Consider the following 22079-nt stretch of genomic DNA (forward strand, 5'->3'; position numbering starts at 1 on the left):
TTTACTCTCGATATCTGATAAATTAATTCGTTAATTAATAATTATTCATACTCGTTAACATTCGCATTATGTGGTTTTCTATATTTTATTTTTATTTCGAAGTGTGCATCGTCATTACTTTTTACAATAATCGCTTCTAAACTGATGATTAGTGAACTTTTTTTCCTAGAATTTGTTCCCTGTGAGTAAGAGCTAATGGGCAAAGGAGAGGAAAAGGAGTAATGAAACCTCAAAACAATTCATTTCAAATTGATACACTTACTACTCTTATGAACTCGGTCTCCACGATACAGCTCGATTAAAACATGGATGTAATCGAAGCTCGTAATGGAAAAGATGAACTTTCTATCAACTTCCTTCTGCCTACATATTTATGAAGGTAAAAGCCAAACAAAGTACCACTCGCGTGACGAGATGGACGCGTTTTCGAATGTCTTTCGCATTAAAAATAAGTAACTTTATGAGCGAGATTTACGCTTGGTAAAATAAAGTACTGGCGTTATTTGCCGTTGTTGTTTTTTTTTTTAATGACGACCAAGCTCGGCGCCTATCACTGTATCCGAGACAACGAGAAACTTTTACGATTTAACGTTTTCACGTCAAACTATACAGTACGTATACTTACGAAAGAATTTGCTCGAGACGTTTTGTGGCTGCGGAATTCAAAAAATATGAACTTTGTATATCAATTAAGTTTTAATGATGCGTAGATTTGGAAAAATCGGATCACTTTGCGTAAAATGTTTTGAGTACGAGTAAACCGGAGCAAAGTTTCGTGTAACTGTGCGGTTGCGAAATTACATCGTTAATGGTTACGTTAAACCGAAATACCTACAGCAAGCTCGTTCAAAACGCATACTGTTTTTGACTTGATCCCAGTCATTTCACGCTGTGCCGAAATTTCTACGTATGAAAGGAAATCCCCAAGTGGGAAGTTGATCCTCCTATAAATAGATACATACAAAACTGCATCCTGCACTCAACATATTTATTGTTGTTCAACTGTAATTATTACTCGTACTTCCCGCATCGAAATTCAAAACCATCTCGTCGAGTCGCATATGATGGCTCGACGATTTCAACGTACTGTAGGTCTGAAGTACGAATAGGTATCAGTTTCTCACAAACTAAAGGATCGTCGTTAAGACATAATATAAACATTTATTTCGCGCGGCTCGTCGAAACACCATCAATCTCTCCACATTTGTACCAAAACAGGTCAACCGATGACGGTATCGATACTTCACCCAACAGACAAACTTAACGTTTACGTCTCGAGTAAAGTTTTTTAACGCGATTGTTTTTGTGTCGCTATTCGCGCGACATCGTTATACGAGTACATACGAAAGCTTTTCAACTTGTGTACACAAAAGGATGCTCTACATATATGTTACTTCAAAGCAGTACGTACGTAGGTTTCTACGTATTATTTCGATGGAAAAATAACATCAGGAGAGCACTGAGCTGGGTATGGCATAGCTATAGCTTGAAGGTAACACGATTTGACTTTCAAAACATCATCAATCAATCTTTCACGTCGGCTCTTTTATTAGGTGAAAATTGCCGTCAGCCTTGAGAATTTTCTTGTTGCATATTTACTGCTAGTATATATGACGAGTATATTGAGGACTATACGGTCGCTTGTAGATACAACGTTCGACCTTTGTGTATCAGTATATCGCATGCTATTGTCCATGTGAGTGGTTTTCTGAAATGAAAATACCCGTCTGGAAACATTGCCGATGGCGAATGTTTTAAATGAATGTGGAAAATGTTGTATATAGATGTAAATGAATTTTCATGATGTATGTAAAGTTGAAGAAAATTTACTTACATACTTACAGGAAAAATTTTCGAACTTATTTTCAGACCATAGTTACCTGCTTGCGAGGCAGATTATTCCCAACTGTTTTTGAAAAATTTTTAATCAGATAAAAAATATGAAAGATCATTCAAAAATACGCCAACGGACCAGCTTACAGGCCCTTGATAGGATAGAGCGTCGTTAGAGCACCCAGTCACAGCATTAGAGTAGCCCCTTTTCCTCCAAGTATACTTTTTTTTGATCTCCTGAATTGATTAGTGTTGTTTCGAGCCATTCTGGAATCTCCAACACAATTCCTAATTTTTCAATTTGAAAAAATTGTTATATGTAGTTAGGTACCTATTTATAAAAGGACAAATTTAAATTCAGCACAGCTATAAAGTTCAAAATAATTCAAATGACATAGGTATACCTACTTACGCAGTTCAGAATGGTGATTTGGCCCTGAGTGACATTTCGAAATTAACCAGTGGAAGTTGGTCCTATGGTAAGTACAACCCCATCGTGCTAAAATTTTTAGATCGATATCTTATCCCTTAATCTATCCAAAAAGGATAAAATTTGCTTTGGTAGTTTTCAACAGAATTGTTTTGTAAACTTGTAGAGCTGGTATTAAGTGTGACCGTGACTTTCGAAAGCTTGAGTCATAACTTTCAAAAAGTTGGGGAAAAATTTAACAATTTTGAATATTCAGACTTTAAAGTAGGTAGGCAGATTATCTGTCTAATTTTTGAGAACTTATGAGGACACCTTTTCAACTCAGTCTCTTCAATTTGAATGAATACAAACTATAGACTGTAAGACCATGTCCTAAGATCCTATTGTAAAAGGGGGATGAGGAGAGAACGCTAATGGTATTATGTATTTTGAGGGTTAGTCTGAGGGGTGGGTAAAGGTCAGAATATATTCACAAAGAATAGATGTATAGTCCCTTATAGTTTTCCTGGATAGCTTATGGGATTCTCCCTAATTCAGCTGTACAGGGTGCCCAGAAATATCGAGTACCCCTAAGAAAGTTTTTCATTAAAAATATAGGTTGGCAACGTGAAATAGATGCATATGATTGGTGGAATATTATCTCTCCAGTCCATCAACCAATCATGTGCTATCATTATTATCATTCACTGTGACCAACCAAAGTATTTTAGTAGAAAACTTTTTTAGGGGTACTCGATATTTCTGGGAACCCTGTAGTCTCACCTATCCTAACTACCAAATATAGGTTTGACAATATTCACAACTGATACAATAGTAAGAGTGTCTATTTAATTGTAGGTGCTTGCAACGAAATAAGAACTCGGAACTACTATATCTACATTCATATATTTTGTGGTAAATTTACAAATATACAGTTATACTATACACCTTATAACAACACACAGATTAGTAAGATGAAGTATAACTAACTGTACCTTGTGATAATAAGAAAATAAGGTACTGGCGGGTAAATACGCCGGTTGGGTAATTACACCACAACGCTGGTTCTCAAAAAGTACTGTATATTTTCGCAAGACTGTTCTTCTGAAATATATTTTTATATCACAGCACTTTGCTAATGTGGGTACTAGAGTATGGGAGGCCTTTCTAAAAATTTTATTAGCAATTGAAATTTCACTCTCAAATTTTTTCCAATTTTTCAAGAAATTTGTTTTGAAAAAAAAGTCATTTCAAAAGGATTGGCGAATGTAAAATACTGTTTTTGATACATCATCTGTTTTGATATTCAATCCTGATTCCAAATATGTTGTTAAAATGAATTTCAACCAACGTTATATTCTGCTTGAATTTAATAATTTTAAAAATAATACCATGGTGGGTAATAATACCACTTTATTTTTGATGGGTTATTGTTATGGGGTTTTTCGAAAATCAAATTTTTGCACCAAAAAGACAAAAAGTACATGTTTCTTGGTCTCATAAGTCGATTGGAAGTGGTTTCCAGCCATTGAAAGCAGTTCTTGAGCCTCCAGAAAAAATTTTAAAAATAACAGGGGTTAAAACTGTTAAAAATCCAAAAACCAAAAATGAAGGAAAAACCAAATATAAATTTGTTTTGTGCAAAACTCAAAACCAAAAATAAAAAATATTTGATCAAAACCAATTAACCAAAAACCAAAAATAAAAAATATTTGATCGAAACCAATTAACCAAAAACCAAATATAAAAAATTTAAAATTTAAATCATCAAAATATGTGTAATGTTTTGATTTTTATGCATTAATTGACTAGTAGAAATGAATACAATAATTAATAATACTAATACTACTTAGAATTAGGTGGCATAATGCGATAATTGGCAGAAAAAAACCTGAAAACTGAAACCAAAAACCAAAAACCAATTATCAAAAGGTGAAAACTGAACTGAAACCAAAAACCAAAAATCAATTTTTAAACAGTTTCATTTCAACTCCTAAAAAATAACAATGACCACTCAAAATTGCACCCAATCTTGTTGGAAAGCTGAAATTTTGCACATAGCACATCATTGACCTCACAAATTGACCTATTTTCAAGTTTTTAGGCGTTGCTGCACCATTTTTGAGGAGTTTTGGGCCTTTTTTTTTATAAAAATAAATTGTGGCTTTATTACCCGCCAAGACAAGGGGCAAGGTCGGGCAATTCCACTAATTGAGGTTCCTCAACAAAAACATTACTGGTGCTTTTATCAAATTCTATGAAAATAATTTGCCATCAGTAAATTAAAATAGATAGTTTTCCGCTTCTTTTGACATATTCACTTCACAAAAACAGTTTAATACAGCTTGACAATTTCAGTTTGAAAAAATGTGTGGCGTATATACCCGCTGGTACCCTACCATACATTATACCACAACAATGATGAGAAGGAATCTGTGTTGGCAAGAAACCTCTTTGAATAGTAACATATCACAACAATTTAAGGGCTTGAGGCTTGATGTAAAATAAGTAAATTCACATATAACAATATGACACACAAAAAGGGCTCAAGTATTGATCAGGTACCTGAGATTGCCATCTTTGGTCACCTATAGTGCGATGACATACACAAGCATTACAATGCAAATTATCTTTCGATCCTATGACGCAGCTACTCATGCAGTGATGAGAGATACTTCCAGTTCGGTGCATGAAGCCTCGAACTGTTGCAGTCACTTTTTGGTTTGGCTTAAAGGGGAGTTAACAGTTAACACATAGACCAAGGAGGAGAATTATACAGTCACGATCATAATACCATATTGTGTTAGCATGATGCTACCTCACACTATTGATCAAAATTTTAAGTTCAAAGTTTAAAGTTCATTTTTAGATTTTTGGCAAATTTTTGAAAATTTCAAAAATCAAATAAAACCTTTTTAACAATAATTTTTAACTTTTTCATAAAAACAGTCTTAAGGGACCGTGAAATTTCAGGAGTGTGAGTTCAAAGGTTAATTTTTTACCAATTTGTAAATTCCAGAAAAAATGAAAACGTCAATTTTTCAAAAAAAAAAAATGGGTGAATAGGTACATCTAGTACATGCAAAATGAGCGTTTTTTCCTCGCAAAATATATCCTTGTGTGTCATGATCACTTTACCCGAAATCAATCGCAATTTATGGAAATCGCTTGATTTACACACGACCTTATCATACACTTACTCAGAATGAAAACTGATTTTCTCAAGTCTTACTGAAGAAGTTAAGGATATCAACTTGGGCTTATTTTATGCTAAAATGAACGACAAATCATCACCATTAAACATTCCATTGCGAAGTAAAAGGAACACAATTAACACATACACTCAACAAAGTTGTTCACCAAAAGATTCATTACAAACTACAAAGTCGTTCACCAAGTGATTCACTTTGAAAAAAGGAATCGTTTGTTCGAACCAAAAGAACGACTTTGCCCTTGTAGTGTGCTATAGTGACCCATTTTTAAGGGAGCAATAATAAAAAAGTTTTTTCTCAAGCGATTTCCTCAAAATTCGAGGCGAACCCGTAAATGAAAACTTGGTTTTCAATACACCATTGGAAATCTCTTGAAATCCACTCCATTTTTTCCATGTACTCGTAAAATGCTAATTCTCCTGAACAAAAAAAAAAAAAAAAAATACTGATGTGAAAACTGAGAAATAATTTTCACCATGATTCATGCGAATTTTTAACTTCAAATGCATCAATATATAGGAAGACGATGGGTATTGAATTCCGTTATTGGTAATAGGAAATCGAGCTTTCCGGAACTGAAATTGAATATTCGCGAATTGCAATTAGCTATTCACCTACCCAGTCCTACACACAAATTGTCACTCGAGCCCGGTAAATAATACGCAAACCTCTCAGCATTTTATCGCCCATTTATTGAAACCGAGCTGTATAACTAAATTAAAACACTTGTTCGTTTCATTCATATAATATCTAGTTACTGGTATACTATACTACGGACATACACGACGACGACTGCTGTGTAAATTATGCGCATATAATGAAATCAAAGCAGATACATAAATCAGTCTTCGGGCTGTTACACGGTTTTTATGCAAATTAACGAAATCATCTCGATAGCGTGTAGGTAATTCGAGTGATTTTAATTACATTTCGCGTCGCTGAAGATGTCCAAAATAGCGAATACACGAGGTAATATAGTCCAGGAAAATTAGATGAAAAAAAAGGGTCATTGGGAAAAATGGGGGAGAAAGCTGAATTTTGGTATACTGGTCCATTTTTTTGTGCTGAACACGAATCCGATGAGTCCCCGGTCGTCCCTGGTGTGCGTTCTCCCCTATTGTGGATCTAAGCCCCCCAAAACCAGTTTTTTGCAATTTTCTCCCCCGCATTGCATTTTAGCGAGAAATGGGTGGTCGGATAAGAATCTACGTCAAATTTCCGATCTAGTGATATATCAACTTTCTTTCTACCCCCAAGGGGGGTGGAACCACAACCATTCAAAAAAGGGGGTTCCCCAAAAAATACATAAGGGCTGTAGGCGCCTAAGAGGGGTGAAATGGTCCCCAAAAGCGTTTAACATGAAGGGAGGGTACCATAGAGAAACCTCTGCGCAAAAAATTTCAGATCCACACCCCCTACCCTTTTTGCGGAGCCCCCCTTTTTGAAATTTCAAAAGCACTTTTCTCAGCCCCATTTCAACCGATTTTGAAAATTTTTCTGGAAGTTATGTATATCCTTGATAGGTATTCACACAAAAATTTTCAACCCCCTCCCCTCAAATTTACCCCTCAAAATGGCGTTTTTTTCATTTTTTTATGCCTATTAACAATAAAGATTGCGAGGTACAATTTTGTAAACACGTTTTTTGGATGTATTTTTGGCCCCCAAACATCATATACTATATTAGAAATTTTTGCTTTGGTGCGCCGTGGTGAAAACTTGGAATAATGTATCGTAGGGGGGTGGGGGGTGAAATGGGAATTTTGAAAAAAATAACTATCAATGAGTAGGGTATCGTTTTCATATGATTCGATACCGCTGAGCACGAATATGACCTCAGATTTTCTGCTACACTCACCTACCCCTCTCCAGAGCCCCTCAGCCCCCCTCAATTTTCACGATTTTCGAAATATAGTTATTTTGATGATGTTGGTGTCGTTTTCATATGATTCGATACCGCTGAGCACGAATATGACCTCAGATTTTCTGCTACACTCACCTACCCCTCTCCAGAGCCCCTCAGCCCCCCTCAATTTTCACGATTTTCGAAATATAGTTATTTTGATGATGTTGGTGTCGTTTTCATATAATTCGATACCGCTGAGCACGAATATGACCTCTGATTTTCTGCTACAATCACTTACCCTTCTCCAGAGTCCCTCAGCCCCCTCAATTTTCACGATTTTCGAAATAAAGTTATTTTCGTGATGTTGGTGTCGTTTTCATATGATTCGATACCGCTGAGCACGAATATGACCTCTGATTTTCTGCTACAATCACTTACCCCTGTCCAGAGCCCCTCAGCCCCCTCAATTTTCACAATTTTCGAAATAAAGTTATTTTCGTGATGTTGGTTTCATTGCTATGGGAAAATTACATAAGTTCATTGTTATTGTACATAAAATTTCTCGTAGAATCAGCTACAGCACATGGCTCCTCCTCGAGGGGGGTGGATCCTTCAATTTTTTTCCACGCAGAAAACGCAACAAATCTGTATGTGTACTGGACTTATAGGTCTGCGGAGCATATGTGGCATAATAATTATTCATGATAACTGTAACTTGAGTATGTATGAGTATGTATTATGTTCCTGTATCCATTCCAACACGTTCTGTGAAATAAATACGCCACATATGCTCGAATAAGACCTATACAGTGCAGTACACATACAGATTTGTTGCGTTTTCTGCGTGGAAAAAAATTTAAGGATCCACCCCCATCGAGGAGGAGCCATGTGCTGTAGCTGATTCTACGAGAAATTTTATGTACAATAACAATGAACTTATGTAATTTTCCCATAGCAATGAAACCAACATCACGAAAATAACTTTATTTCGAAAATTGTGAAAATTGAGGGGGCTGAGGGGCTCTGGACAGGGGTAAGTGATTGTAGCAGAAAATCAGAGGTCATATTCGTGCTCAGCGGTATCGAATCATATGAAAACGACACCAACATCACGAAAATAACTTTATTTCGGAAATCGTGAAAATTGAGGGGGCTGAGGGACTCTGGAGAAGGGTAAGTGATTGTAGCAGAAAATCAGAGGTCATATTCGTGCTCAGCGGTATCGAATTATATGAAAACGACACCAACATCATCAAAATAACTATATTTCGAAAATCGTGAAAATTGAGGGGGGCTGAGGGGCTCTGGAGAGGGGTAGGTGAGTGTAGCAGAAAATCTGAGGTCATATTCGTGCTCAGCGGTATCGAATCATATGAAAACGACACCAACATCATCAAAATAACTATATTTCGAAAATCGTGAAAATTGAGGGGGGCTGAAGGGCTCTGGAGAGGGGTAGGTGAGTGTAGCAGAAAATCTGAGGTCATATTCGTGCTCAGCGGTATCGAATCATATGAAAACGATACCCTACTCATTGATAGTTATTTTTTTCAAAATTCCCATTTCACCCCCCACCCCCCTACGATACATTATTCCAAGTTTTCACCACGGCGCACCAAAGCAAAAATTTCTAATATAGTATATGATGTTTGGGGGCCAAAAATACATCCAAAAAACGTGTTTACAAAATTGTACCTCGCAATCTTTATTGTTAATAGGCATAAAAAAATGAAAAAAACGCCATTTTGAGGGGTAAATTTGAGGGGAGGGGGTTGAAAATTTTTGTGTGAATACCTATCAAGGATATACATAACTTCCAGAAAAATTTTCAAAATCGGTTGAAATGGGGCTGAGAAAAGTGCTTTTGAAATTTCAAAAAGGGGGGCTCCGCAAAAAGGGTAGGGGGTGTGGATCTGAAATTTTTTGCGCAGAGGTTTCTCTATGGTACCCTCCCTTCATGTTAAACGCTTTTGGGGACCATTTCACCCCTCTTAGGCGCCTACAGCCCTTATGTATTTTTTGGGGAACCCCCTTTTTTGAATGGTTGTGGTTCCACCCCCCTTGGGGGTAGAAAGAAAGTTGATATATCACTAGATCGGAAATTTGACGTAGATTCTTATCCGACCACCCATTTCTCGCTAAAATGCAATGCGGGGGAGAAAATTGCAAAAAACTGGTTTTGGGGGGCTTAGATCCACAATAGGAGAGAACGCACACCAGGGACGACCGGGGACTCATCGGATTCGTGTTCAGCACAAAAAAATGGACCAGTATACCAAAATTCAGCTTTCTCCCCCATTTTTCCCAATGGAATGCTATTTTTCCTGGACTAATACCAGTAATTACAAAACGTCAGATTTGCCATCAACTTCATTTTCAAGCACGCAGCCCTAGTATCGTATAGAATGTTATAATTATACGTCATTCTGATCAAACTTCCTCGCATCTTCTTTGATTCTTCTGCGAGGTATTTTTTCGGGTCTTTTTCGCGCACTCGCCTAATAACCGAAATAGTACGAGAATTCGGTACAGTTTAGCTTTTAAACTGTAAATTTTTACGTAAAAGGCGAAAGAATTTAGAATTCATCGCGATTACATTTTTACTCGTCGTCGGTAACGAGGGTAAATTTCGACGAAAACTTTTCCCAAGAAAAGATAAAAGCTTATTAAGCGAACCGCAAAAAATTTGTTGGTTGAAAGGGTTGAGCGAGAAAAAAATAACACCAGGCCAATTCAACTTGTGCACTTTTAAGAGATGAAAAACAAAACTCGAACCGTCGTAGATTTAAAATGTCATAAATGTCGTTTAATAAAACATCGAAACATCACACAAAGTGTAATTTTCGCCATAACCGTAATAGTTTATTTCATCCAGACAGCCTCTCTGTAGCCCCATTTCATGTGGATCTACGTCAGGTTTTTGTCGTAGGTATAGACCCCACAGGCGACCGAGGCAAAAAATAAGTACATCTCTATGCAAAAAGTTACATAATAATATAAAAAATATAGTAATTTTTCGTTTAACTACTTTATATCGTTGAAGGCGAAACGTCGACGAATTGTTATTTTTATACAAAAGTAACTTCCAAGAGTTGACGTTTTTCCTCGTTTCCTCGCTAATTTGTGCCAAGCCGCAACCTTTTCATTTCGTGATTAAAACACTCAAGTTGTTCGTTGACTCGAAAGATATACAACTACGGTAGGCGTTCTTTTTTCTAATATATTATACCCTTCATTCTACCTATCTGCACTATGGTGGTACATGAGCACTCTGTGTTAAAGGCTAAAGGTGCATTTCAAAAAGAACAGAAAATTTTTGTTCTTCGGTTTCATTATATTTCAGCACAATTGTTTTGTTTTATTATGTTTTTAGCATGTTTACCTACCTATTCAGAAAAGCTACGAAGGAGCGAGTAAGCATAGTGATTTATCGTTGGAAATGATTCAATGAAAAGAAAAAAACAAAAGAGAGATGTATAAAACTACAAAGACCTAGGTAACTAGAAAACAGTACAGGACAATTATCTGACGTAGCCTACGTCTTTAGAAAGTGAAAATGTCTTAAATGTCCAAAATACCGAAAGTGTTTTATTTATTTTTATTTTTTATGGTTCAAGTTGACTGATCTTTACCACTTCTACTTTTAGTTGAGGAGCCCGCATAAGGATATGTTGCACACCCCTCCCCTGGTCGATCCTCCGGGACAACTTTTTTCTTAAAGGGGAAGTCCTAGGGAACAGTTCGAGCTCTTGTCCACAAAAAAAAAAAGTGACCCTACTCACAAAATGGCGGCCATTTTGATTGACAGGTCAGCTGAAATCACAGATTTTGCGTTCCAACATAGGACTTGCACGAAATTTTTCAAACCGCACAAAGGTAGATCAAAAGATCAGGAAAAAATTTATCACCTGTCAAAATTTCAAGTACTAAAATGCGTTTTTCGATTTTTGGTGAATTTTTGAATATCAAATTTAGGCCAAAAATGAGGGAAAAAATCAAAATTTTACCAAATTGACCAAGAAAGCTGAAATAAGGGATATATACCCTATTTTTGACATGACAAATCGATTGGAAACTATTTCAAACCGTTTTGAGCAGTTTTGGAACCTCCAGCAGATTTTTGAAACTTGAAATTCTCACAAAATTTCATCAAGTGGAGTTGGAAATACGAAATTCATTCTGAAAACTAATTTTAATACGCAACGAAGTCGACTGCTGGGGATTTCAAGTCATTTTTGAGCCTTTAGCGACTTTTTGAAAATTACTGGAGACTCCAGTAGAATTTTGAAACTTGAAATTTCCCAACATTTCGTCAAATGAAGATGGAACGCTGAAATTCATTCTGCAAACTAATTTCAATACGCAACGAAGCCGACTGCTGGTGGATTTCAAGTAATTTTGGAGCCTCCAGCAGATTTTTGAAACTTGAAATTCCCACAAAATTTCATCAAATGGAGTTGGAAAGCCGAAATTCATTCTGCAAACTAATTTTGATACGCAACGAAGTCGACTGCAGGTGGATTTCAAATAATTTTGGAGCCTCCAGCACATTTTTGAAACTTGAAATTCCAAAAAAATTTCATCAAATGGAGTTGGAGATCCGAAATTCATTCTGCAAATTAATTTTAATACGCTATATAATACGCTACGAAGTCGACTGCAGGTAGATTTCAAGTCGTTTTGGAGCCTCCAGCGAGTTTTTGAAAATTACTGGAGCGTCCAGTAGATTTTTGAAACTTGAAATTTCTCAAAATTTCACCAAATGTAGATGGAACGCCGAAATTTATTCTGCAAACTAATTTCAATACGCTACGAAGTCGACTGCTGGTGGATTTCAAGTCGTTTTGGAGCCTCCAGCGACTTTTTGAAAATTACTGGAGCCTCCAGTAGATTTTTGAAACTTAAAATTTCTCAAAATTTCACCAAATGTACATAGATGGAACGCCGAAATTCATTCTGCAAACTAATTTCAATACGCTAAGAAGTCGAGTGCTGGTGGATTTCAAGTCATTTTGGAGCCTCCAGCGACTTTTTGAAAGGTTGTATGGTGTTTTTTGGAAAATGGAAATTGAAGCTTCAAAATCATTTGAAACTGCCATGCAGCCGACTTCAGATCGTAAATTTCAGCATGTTAACTCCATTTGATAAAATGTTGTGGGAATTTCAAGTTTCAAAAATTTGGCGGAGACTCCAGTAATTTCCAAAAAGTCACTGGAGATTTCAAAACGACTTGAAATCCGCCTGCAGTCGACTTCGTAGCGTATTAAAATTAGTTTGCAGAATGAATTTCGGATCTCCAACTCCATTTTTGATGAAATTTTGGGAAATTCGGAGTTTCAAAAATCTACTGGAGGCTCCAGAACTGCTCAAAACGGTTTGAAACAGTTTCCAATCAATTTGGCATGTCGAAAATATGGTATATTCCATATTTCAGCTTTCTTGGTCAATTTGGTAAAATTTGGATTTTTTCCGTCATTTTTGGCCTAAATTTGAGTTTCAAAAATTCCCCAAAAATCGAAAAACGCACTTTAGTACTTGAAATTTTGACAAGTGATAAATTTTTCCTGATCGTTTGATCTACCTTTGTACGGTTTGAAAAATTTCGTGCAAGTCCTATGTTGGAACGCAAAATCTGTGATTTCGGCTGACCTGTGAATCAAAATGGCCGCCATTTTGTAAGTAGGGCCACTTTTTTTTTGAGGACAAGGGCTCGAGATATTTCCTAGGACTCCCCGTTTAAGAAAAAAGTTGTCCTGGAGGATCTACAAGGGTGTGCAATAGATCCTTATGCGCGCTCCCCGACTATTTGAAATCTCAAATTTTGAAATTTTTTGAGGAGAGAAACATCAAAGTATCTCAATTTTCTTCACAGTAAATCTAAATAAAAGTTTTCCAACATGGTCATCTCCGCATCTCGAAGTAGATATCGGTTTCCAAAAACGTCCAACAATGATTCGGCTCCGACCAATTTCAAACGCAATCTGGCCAATTTTCTTTTATAATTTCGTCCACCAAATCACCAAATCTTTATTCGCTTCTACGAACGATGTCCATCTGAATGACGTAGAAAAGAAAAAATTATTCTGCACTGTCACGAAAGGATCTTATTTTAAAGCCGGGTTATAAATTAGCATCGGGTATTTATAGGGAGAGTGCACAGACACAGACACGCGCTCGCAGCAGTACTAATGGACTTGGTGGAATATTCCAATTGGCGTATACCCGCATAGAAAACCGATTCGTCACGCTTAATAGACGGGATAATGGTTGATTAATGATCGTTTTGTTTATGCGAGAGAATTTTTTCGATTAAAAAAGTATACAGAGAAGTAAACAATGTGGAATATTGGCTCGAAACGTGCGCGTATGATGAAATAACGCGTCGAGGCGTCTTCTTTGCCTTCATTCTCGTCATAATCATGGCCAGGATTGGGGGTGAGGGGGTGGAAACCATGTGTATACAATTCCTACGTACCTATGCGTACAATATATGTACATTATAATGTAAGATTTCAGCCAGTGTGGGAGATGTGTAAAATTCGCGAGTATAAGAAACCCGCATGTGGATACATTTCGAAGCTAATATGCGATCTGCATTCTTAAAAAGGCAACGTGCCGGAGTTGGAAATCGACCTAATAAATCTAGGCGACTTTACGTGAATGATAAAATTCTATATTGTCCTCGAGTGAGTGCGATCGAAGGTTATATAAACTGCGTGCTATACATAAAATACGCACCGAAACTATTTACGACCATCTCTTCATCTCGAATAAAATAAAGAGAAAAAAAATACCAGCCTAGCACATTGTTGAATCATTGTCACATTAAAGACCAACCTTTTGAACCTTCTAGTACGTACCAGAGTCCTTAAATTGTTATAGAAATTAACTTGTTTCGCGACGCGTTAAATGGGTAGGTATTAAAAATAGCACGCAGTTAAAACGCTAAATTCTGCTCGACAGCAGGCTCCTAATGGTCAGGAAAATTTCACAATTTCCAAAATACTGAAATACTTGCCATTATTTTGAAACGATATAGTGAAGCACGTTTTCTTATTCTTAGAAAGATAATATCTGTATCAGTGATATTGCCGAGCAAAGTATTAAGGAAGATGGCCTTTTGTTAGATGAAATTACCCACGGCGAATGTTTATCCAGACAGATATCTGCGAGAGATGTTGTACTAAAGATATGAATAAAATCTGCGGGTCGTTGCAAATGCTGAAACAATGTACTCGCAGCAGCGAAGCGAGAGCTTTGAGCAGGTTTAATTTTATCGTGGCATATTTTTCTTATTCGTTATATGTACTTACAAGTACCAAGAATATGGGAGCTTTTTATGGTTATGATGGCTATTTAATAAATTCCTCGAGTTTATTATTACGGTGCTTAGAGTATAAAATGACTCTGGTTGCAAATGATTTCATTTTTTCATGTTTCCTCGTGTAGTACTTACGATGATTATCAGTTTAAATACGTTGTTTTCGTCTCATATATGCTATCAAATGTTTTGGTAGGTAACTAGGTACATGTTGGGTATTCATTTTTATAAAATGAAAGCAAAAAGATGGCCATAGATTCAAGCTGCCTATAAAATCTGTTTGTTTAGTAGAAAATAAAAGAAATCATATTCACAATCCTGTTTTTTTTTCAAATCTTGAGAATTGTTTAACAAAATGAACTTTGAGCCTCTCTGATGGTTTAAGCGTAATCATAGAGGAATACAAAAGATATCAAGAGACCAAGAAAACTAAAAAATAATGCATAAAAACTTTTTAAAAAACAATTTAAGATTTTTCAAATTTTTCAAACTTGGAGCTCTCGTTTGGAGGGTTGAACATAGGCCTATGTATACCTGAGAATTTGAAATTTTTCATACGTCCTGTTCGGGTTATTTAGCCACAATTTTTTGTCAAGCTCGATACAAGTGAAAAAAACAAGCGCCAATCCTATTCTTAACATTAGGATACGGTGTCATGGACCTCCGTTTGGTGCGAAGCTTCAACGGGTGAAAAAACACGAATAAAAAAAATGTTAATACTTGAACAATCAGTATTTTTGATGTTGGAAGTTTCACTTGATTTTTATTCAGTTCGAATAACTTGTAGTCTGTAAAGTAATTATACCCACGAAACAAAAGTTCCAAAGAAGAAGAAGACATAATACTTATTACTTATGAGTACCACACCAACCTAAATTACGCTAATTGTCTGTTTCAATATTTTGAAATCCTCAATCAATCAGTTTGGGAAGCAAGATTTATCAACCCATTATGATAAGTCTCATGAGACCAATTTGAAAAATACTGAAAATCATGACATAACGTTCGGCTCAAAATTCTTCAAAATGGCTCGATAGAAGTTTTGACAGAAATTTTTGATTTTCTGCTACAATTTCAGCTCATTCCTGATCAGTCCCAGGACAACTTTTTCAAGAAACTCGAAAATCAAGACCCAGTTTGGGCTCAAAATACTTTTAGAGTGCTCAAAAGAAATTTTTGATTCTTCGCCGACAATTCAACTTTTCCGATGGCCCAAAAGAAGTTTTGCAGAAATTTTTGTTTTTTTTTGCCACAATTTCAATCCATTATGATGAGGTCCATGACATCTTTTTTTAAAAATCCTAAAATAATCACATAATGATGAGCTCAAAACTGTTAAAAAGTGCTCAAAACAGTTTTGACTAAGTAATCAAAATTTCTAAGATACCTAAGTCAAGAATTTTGAAGAGGTTTTGCGTTCCAAGCACAAGGATATCAGAGCACTTGCAAAGCAGAGGGAGGAAACAAGTATCACAGCAATAATTAAAAATTACTGTTTAGAAGTGAATCGACCATGAGAGGTTAGACAGGTAGGTAGGTCAGTGACTTTAATAGACCAAACAGACGGGTCAATGAGCATAAAAGGCCAGATAGGCAAACAGTCGACCTTAAGAAACCAAACAGAGAACCACGAGAGGCTAGACGGTAGATCATCAGTGACCAATCTGACCATAATAGGCCAGACAAACAGACAGCCAACCTTGATAAGCCAGACAGACAGGTTAATTACTTTAATAGGCCAGATAGGATGACAGGTGACCTTCAGGAGGTAGACAAACAGGTCAGGTCAATGACCTTAAGAGGCAAGACAAGAAGCCAGACGACCTTTGGAAGCCAGAAAGACAGTTCAATGACCTTTAGAAGCCAGACAGGGAGCCAGGCAGGCAGGAAAATTACCTTAGGTGGCCAGACAGGATGCCAGGTGACCTTCAAGAGCAAGAAAAACATGGCAGGTCAATGATCTTAAGAGACTAGACAGGAATCCAGAAGATGACCTTTAGAAGCCAGAGAGACACTTCTATGACCTTTAGGAGACATACAGGCATGTCAATGACCTTTGGAGGCCAGACAGGGTGCATGACAGAGAGGTCAATGACCTTAGGTGGCCAGACAAACAAACATATGACCTTAAGAAGCCAGGCCCATGGGTCATTGGCCTTAATAGGTGTCACAGGCAGACAGACAACCATGAGAGACCAAATATTAGGTCAATGACCTTGAGAGGCAAGACGGACAGGTCAGTGACTGTAAGAGACCTGACAGGCAGACAGACAACCTTGAGATGCTAGCCAGACATGTCAATGCCCTCAAGAGACCAGACAGGATGTCAGACTGTCAGACAGTCTTCAGAAGCCAGACCGACAGGTCAATGACCTTAAGAGGCACACAGAAAACCTTGAGAATCCAGACAGATGGGTCAATTACCTTGAGAACATAGACAGATAAACAGCTAGATGGTCATGTGATGCGAGACAGATAGGTCAGTAACTTAAAGAGGTCATTCAGCCGGGTCAATGACCTTAGGAGGTTCGACAGACAGACAGACGACCTTGAGAAGCCAGACAATCAGGCCAATGGCCTTAAGAGGGTGAATAGGCAGACAGATGACCTTGGGAGGCTACACAAGCAAGTCAATGACCTTGAGAGTCCAGACTCACACACAGACAAACGACCTTGGGGAGCCAGAAAAACAAGTCAATATGCTGAAAACCTACCTAGTCCTGATGATCAGACCAGACCAGATTTGATCAGATCAAATTTTAGGTAAATGACTCGCGTCCATGCAGACCCATCTGGCCATGAGTCGGGTATCTGCCTGCGGAAGATCTTAGAATAGAGCTTAGGTTCGGTCCTCCATTGGTTTTGAATCTCCTCTTTATTTTGTTTCAAATATCGAATACTGATTTCTTCAACTTCAACTAGCCTCAAGATAATATGAGCTTTTAAAGAATGACAGTCATACAGAATTACATTTTAGTTTTAGTTTAGAAGGAATCGATCTGGTCTGCTGCAGTTTACTTATTCACATTTACGGCAAACCGGTTAGGCAATTTTATTAACATGTGAGTACGAATTCAATTCATATTTGGAAGGCATAGGTGAGTATATAGGTATAGGTAGTAGGTACATATGAAAAAGAGATGACTAATCTTTACTTTTCTGTTCTTCATAAACATTTTTTTTAAAATCGCAATTCAATAGCTGACACTTTTATTATAATTTTTTCAATGTGGTTAATTGAAGTGAAAAACTAACCTATCACTGCTGTAGCATTTCATCAAAATGACTCAAAGTCATAAATTTTTGGTCACTTTTTTATCATCAACTCTACTCGTACATTATACATTCAGACTCCTATCTTACGAAGACTTCACGTAAAAACACCAAATAAAGACTCAACATTACTCATGCTGAAAAAAAAAAAGGAAAATACTCATAAAATAATTAAAATTAATCAAGTAAAATTCCTAACAAAAAATTTTTAATTTTAGTCTCACTTCTGTAATATCTTTCTGACCATTCAGCTGAATTTTTTTCACGTTGTCTTCTTGTACTTAGTATTTTTTGTTTAATTTTATGTACATCCCTAATGGGAAAAGAACGAAAAAATTCGACTCAAACGAAGCAAGCGTGAAATTTCTTATAAAATTTAGGCTCGAGTGAGCAAAAAAAACAGAAGTCCTGTCGTTAAAAATGTGCTCCGCTGAATTATAAATTTACCAGCTTTTAACTAAAAATTATTATTATTATCGTCAAATTATATTCCAATTACTTGATAGCTCGAAGTCGTTAATTTTCCTCGTTGTTTTCTGGAATTTTTTCTTCAGCAGTATTCTCGTCTCATCCCATGTACTGTATTTTTTTCCAACCCAATTCTTTGAAAAATTCATCACATTTGATCATCCAAATGGTGCAGCCGAATAACAATAACTGAGGGCGTATTTTGAAGTGTGTATTGACACGTGTCATCCAACAGTATACCTACTCGATTCGCTGTAAATACGTCGTCGATCGTCACGATGCCAATGTCTCGATTTCAATAGAACGCGTGAAATTTCACCAGCCTAAGATGAATGTTCAACGTGGCTAGATGAAAATTTAAACATGTCTGAAAATATAAAGCCATCGCCTCATCTCACTTCCTATATAAAAATTCGCAGTCATAAATTCACTCTTGTCATGTGCATTGTTGCGTAGGTCGAATACTAAGTACACAAAAGATAGGTCTATATACTATAAAGAAGGCAGGACGAATACGAGCATTCAGGATAGGGAAAGAATTCTGAAAGCCGAGCTTAAATTTTCCTATCATTCACTCATATTTCGAATAAGTGTAATGCGTGCGTGCGTTTGTGTGTGTGGGAGGAAAAAAATTATGCTAATGTGGAATTTTTTCATTTACAGGATGGACCTAGAACGAAAAATTGGAGCGGGAAGAATCACGACTCGGTGGAAATAATGTTGGTGGCGTTTCCTACCAATGATGATAAGACTGCGGCCAATTTTACAACAACGTTAAATAACGACGGGCATAAGTATAAAAATGACATCGTATTGCAAACCATCGGCATCGAAGAAAAGCGCACGCAACGAGTGTAAACGTACTGAGAAAAATTTCGTAAGTATATGACTCATTTTAATGACCTAGGCTGTAAAAAGCACCCACCTATTTTTACCATTAACGCGATGAATCTCGACGGTAGATAATGTGTCAAAAATACACGTGTAGTACCAGAAGAGATGAAGGTAGAAGGTACGTGGTCGTCTTTTCCGAGCACATTATTCGGATATCGTCGTAAATCATAGGTTATGGAATCAAAGCACCGTAGTGGGTTACATAATTGGTTCAATTCCCTTGTGGAAACGAAGAATTTCGCTCGCTTAATTTAACTCGATGTATTATTCATCGAATTCGTTTTGTACTGTTGAATTTCGAGACTATTAACTGCTCGCGAATTGAACAAGTTTTTAAACGATCGAATCTCCAGTGTGAGCAAATTGTCGCCGCCGAATCGAGCTCCAATTTATATCGTCGTACTCAGCGATGATGAATTTCGATTATTACGCCACGCTGGTAAAAAAGAAGCGAATCAAATGGGGTGTTGTTAAATGAATACGAATACGAGTATTTCGTGACACGAAAAACTCTTAGCGAGATAATCAACTTCTGCCAGGTAGTAAATAATAATTTCCAAACTACATTATTCAAAACCGAATTGACCGAAAAATGTGAAAAACAATGCAAACATTTTCGTAGGTATTCAGAATTTCATACTTTTGTTAAGAAATTCCATTCGTAACACGGCGAAAGAAAAGATTTTCTGTTTTGAGCTTTTCAACAAACTTTTACCCCGAAATTGTAAAATCAACTCGACCTAGTCGCGAAATATTTGAACGGCAGGGTTGTTATCGCGAACCCAACTTTACTGTAAATATTATTACGATTTTAAGATACGAGAAAAGTAGTGTAAAATGAACAATATAAATATAAACATTTCGAAGAACCTTACGTTTTTCCTGGTGGGGTATTGTTTGCTCGAATGCGAATATTTTTCAATGTTTAATTTTTTTCCATTCGTTTTATTTTATTTGTCGATTTCTTAAATGGCTTTTCAGTAGGATTTTTTTTTTTTACTCGAGTTTAGATGGCTTATAAACAGTTTTCAGTTTGATAAAGAGAATAAATTAGGCTACTAGCTGAATTTTTCGCTTTAGGAGAAATATTTTGTTCATTGTTCCCATTAAAAGGCAATTCCTATAGGTAAGATAGGTGAAATGGCCTAGTTCCCAGATTTGCAAAAAATTGTACTAAAAGGTCATCTAAAATTTGTTCTAGATCATGGATTGGTTCAAAATCAAGAAGTAATTTACGCGGTGGTATAGAAAAATCAGATCACCGTCTCATAAAAGTGAATGAAAAAAAGTGATTCCGAAAATAGCGGAATGATAAATTACACAATTTACATTTTTCAATGGAAATTACAAACCATAAAATGATTGACTAACTTGATCCAATTTTGGCTTGACAGTGAGAGGAGAAAAATGTTGACCAAAATTGACTCATCAAGAGGGACAAATCGTATGAAAAATCATTTTTTTAGCATTTTTGAAGGTTCTTTGCCCATACTAAATATTCTTTAAAAAAATATAGGTACTTTGTATATCTCATAGGTATAATTTTATTCACGGGTATAGAGTTTTGTTTTGAACTGTTTGAATGATTTTTCGATTTGATGGTTTGGTACATCCCCATAACTGTTTCCCATATGTCCATACTGGTTTAATTATCATTTGATAAATTAGCCTTTTACTCTCAATCTTCATTTTTGAATGATGTCCAATCAACCAGTACATTTGGCGGAGTTTCAGGTTGTCTTGAGTTTTCTTCTGGTCAATATGGTGCCTCCAGGTAAGACTAGAGTCAAGATGAATACCCAGATACTTAGCATGGCTGGCAGCTGGAATTTCACTCTGTTTAATGTAGACTGAGTATTGAACATCACATTTTCTCTTAGCAAATGTGACATGAGTTGACTTTTGCTCATTTAGCTTGATTTTCCATTGATCTGCCCATCTTGAGATCCCATCAATGGCTTTTTGGAGATTCTCTGTTGCTTGGGCTTGGGATGGATGAACTGATAAAATTGCAGTGTCATCAGCAAATGTTGCAGTTTTGGTTTCTTCTGTTGTTGGTATATCAGCTGTGTAGATTAAATACAGGATTGGTCCCAGAACACTACCCTGAGGCACTCCAGCATTAATTGGATGTTGAGTAGAAATAGCATCTCCATGGAACACCCTAAATGCTCTTCCTGTGATATAGGATTTCAGGAGACGAACATAATTTCCTGGTAGGATTTCTGCAAGTTTTGATTGGAGACCATCGTGCCATACTCGGTCAAATGCTTGTGCTATGTCAAGAAATGCTGCAGAACAGTATTTCTTTTCCTCAAATGCTTTTTCAATGATAGCTGCAACCCTATGGACCTACTCTATTGTTGAGTGTTGATTACTTCAACAATTTTGGCAAAAAAAAACAAGACTTTACTTTTGACAAAAGTTGTAAATTTTGAATAATTTTTTCAAAAAAGGAACTTCTGTACAATTTTGGAAAATGTAGTTTTTTGACAATTTTGAACATTTTGGCAAAAAACAGGTGCTTTTTTTGGCAATTTTTACAAAAAGTTGAATTTTTTTAATAATTGTGGCTAACACATAGGAATTCTTGAAATTTTGTTCAACATTTTTTTGTTACATACATTTTTGCATATTTCGCAAAATTTGGCAAAAAAATTGGAGACAAAATTGCAATTTTATAGATTGGTAAGAAGAAAGCACTTGTAAAAAGACACATTTTGGCGAAAACAGTTACTGTGCCCAACCCTTCAATCCAGAGCTGTGGTGGTTCAAAGTTTTCTTTTGTCAATTTTACTTCCACCACTACGATAAAAATTTTTG

General features: G+C 36.4%; 1 protein-coding gene across 2 annotated transcripts in view; it reads left to right on the forward strand.

Annotated features, from left to right (window-relative positions):
* LOC135841559 (prolactin-releasing peptide receptor-like) overlaps positions 1-22079 on the forward strand; it is a 288313-nt gene that overhangs the window by 170356 nt on the left and 95878 nt on the right. The window contains exon 7 of one of the 2 annotated variants that reach the window (XR_010557941.1): positions 19026-19163. Coding sequence is in view for 1 of the 2 variants with exons in the window: in XM_065358568.1 (XP_065214640.1) it covers positions 19026-19220 (195 nt within the window). In the remaining variant the exon portion in view is untranslated. Of the gene's footprint in view, positions 1-19025; positions 19240-22079 lie in introns of those variants that run through there. The other variant, XM_065358568.1, reaches the window with a different exon arrangement.

The sequence above is a fragment of the Planococcus citri genome, chromosome 3 (assembly GCF_950023065.1).
Source record: "Planococcus citri chromosome 3, ihPlaCitr1.1, whole genome shotgun sequence".
Lineage (NCBI taxonomy): Eukaryota > Metazoa > Arthropoda > Insecta > Hemiptera > Pseudococcidae > Planococcus > Planococcus citri.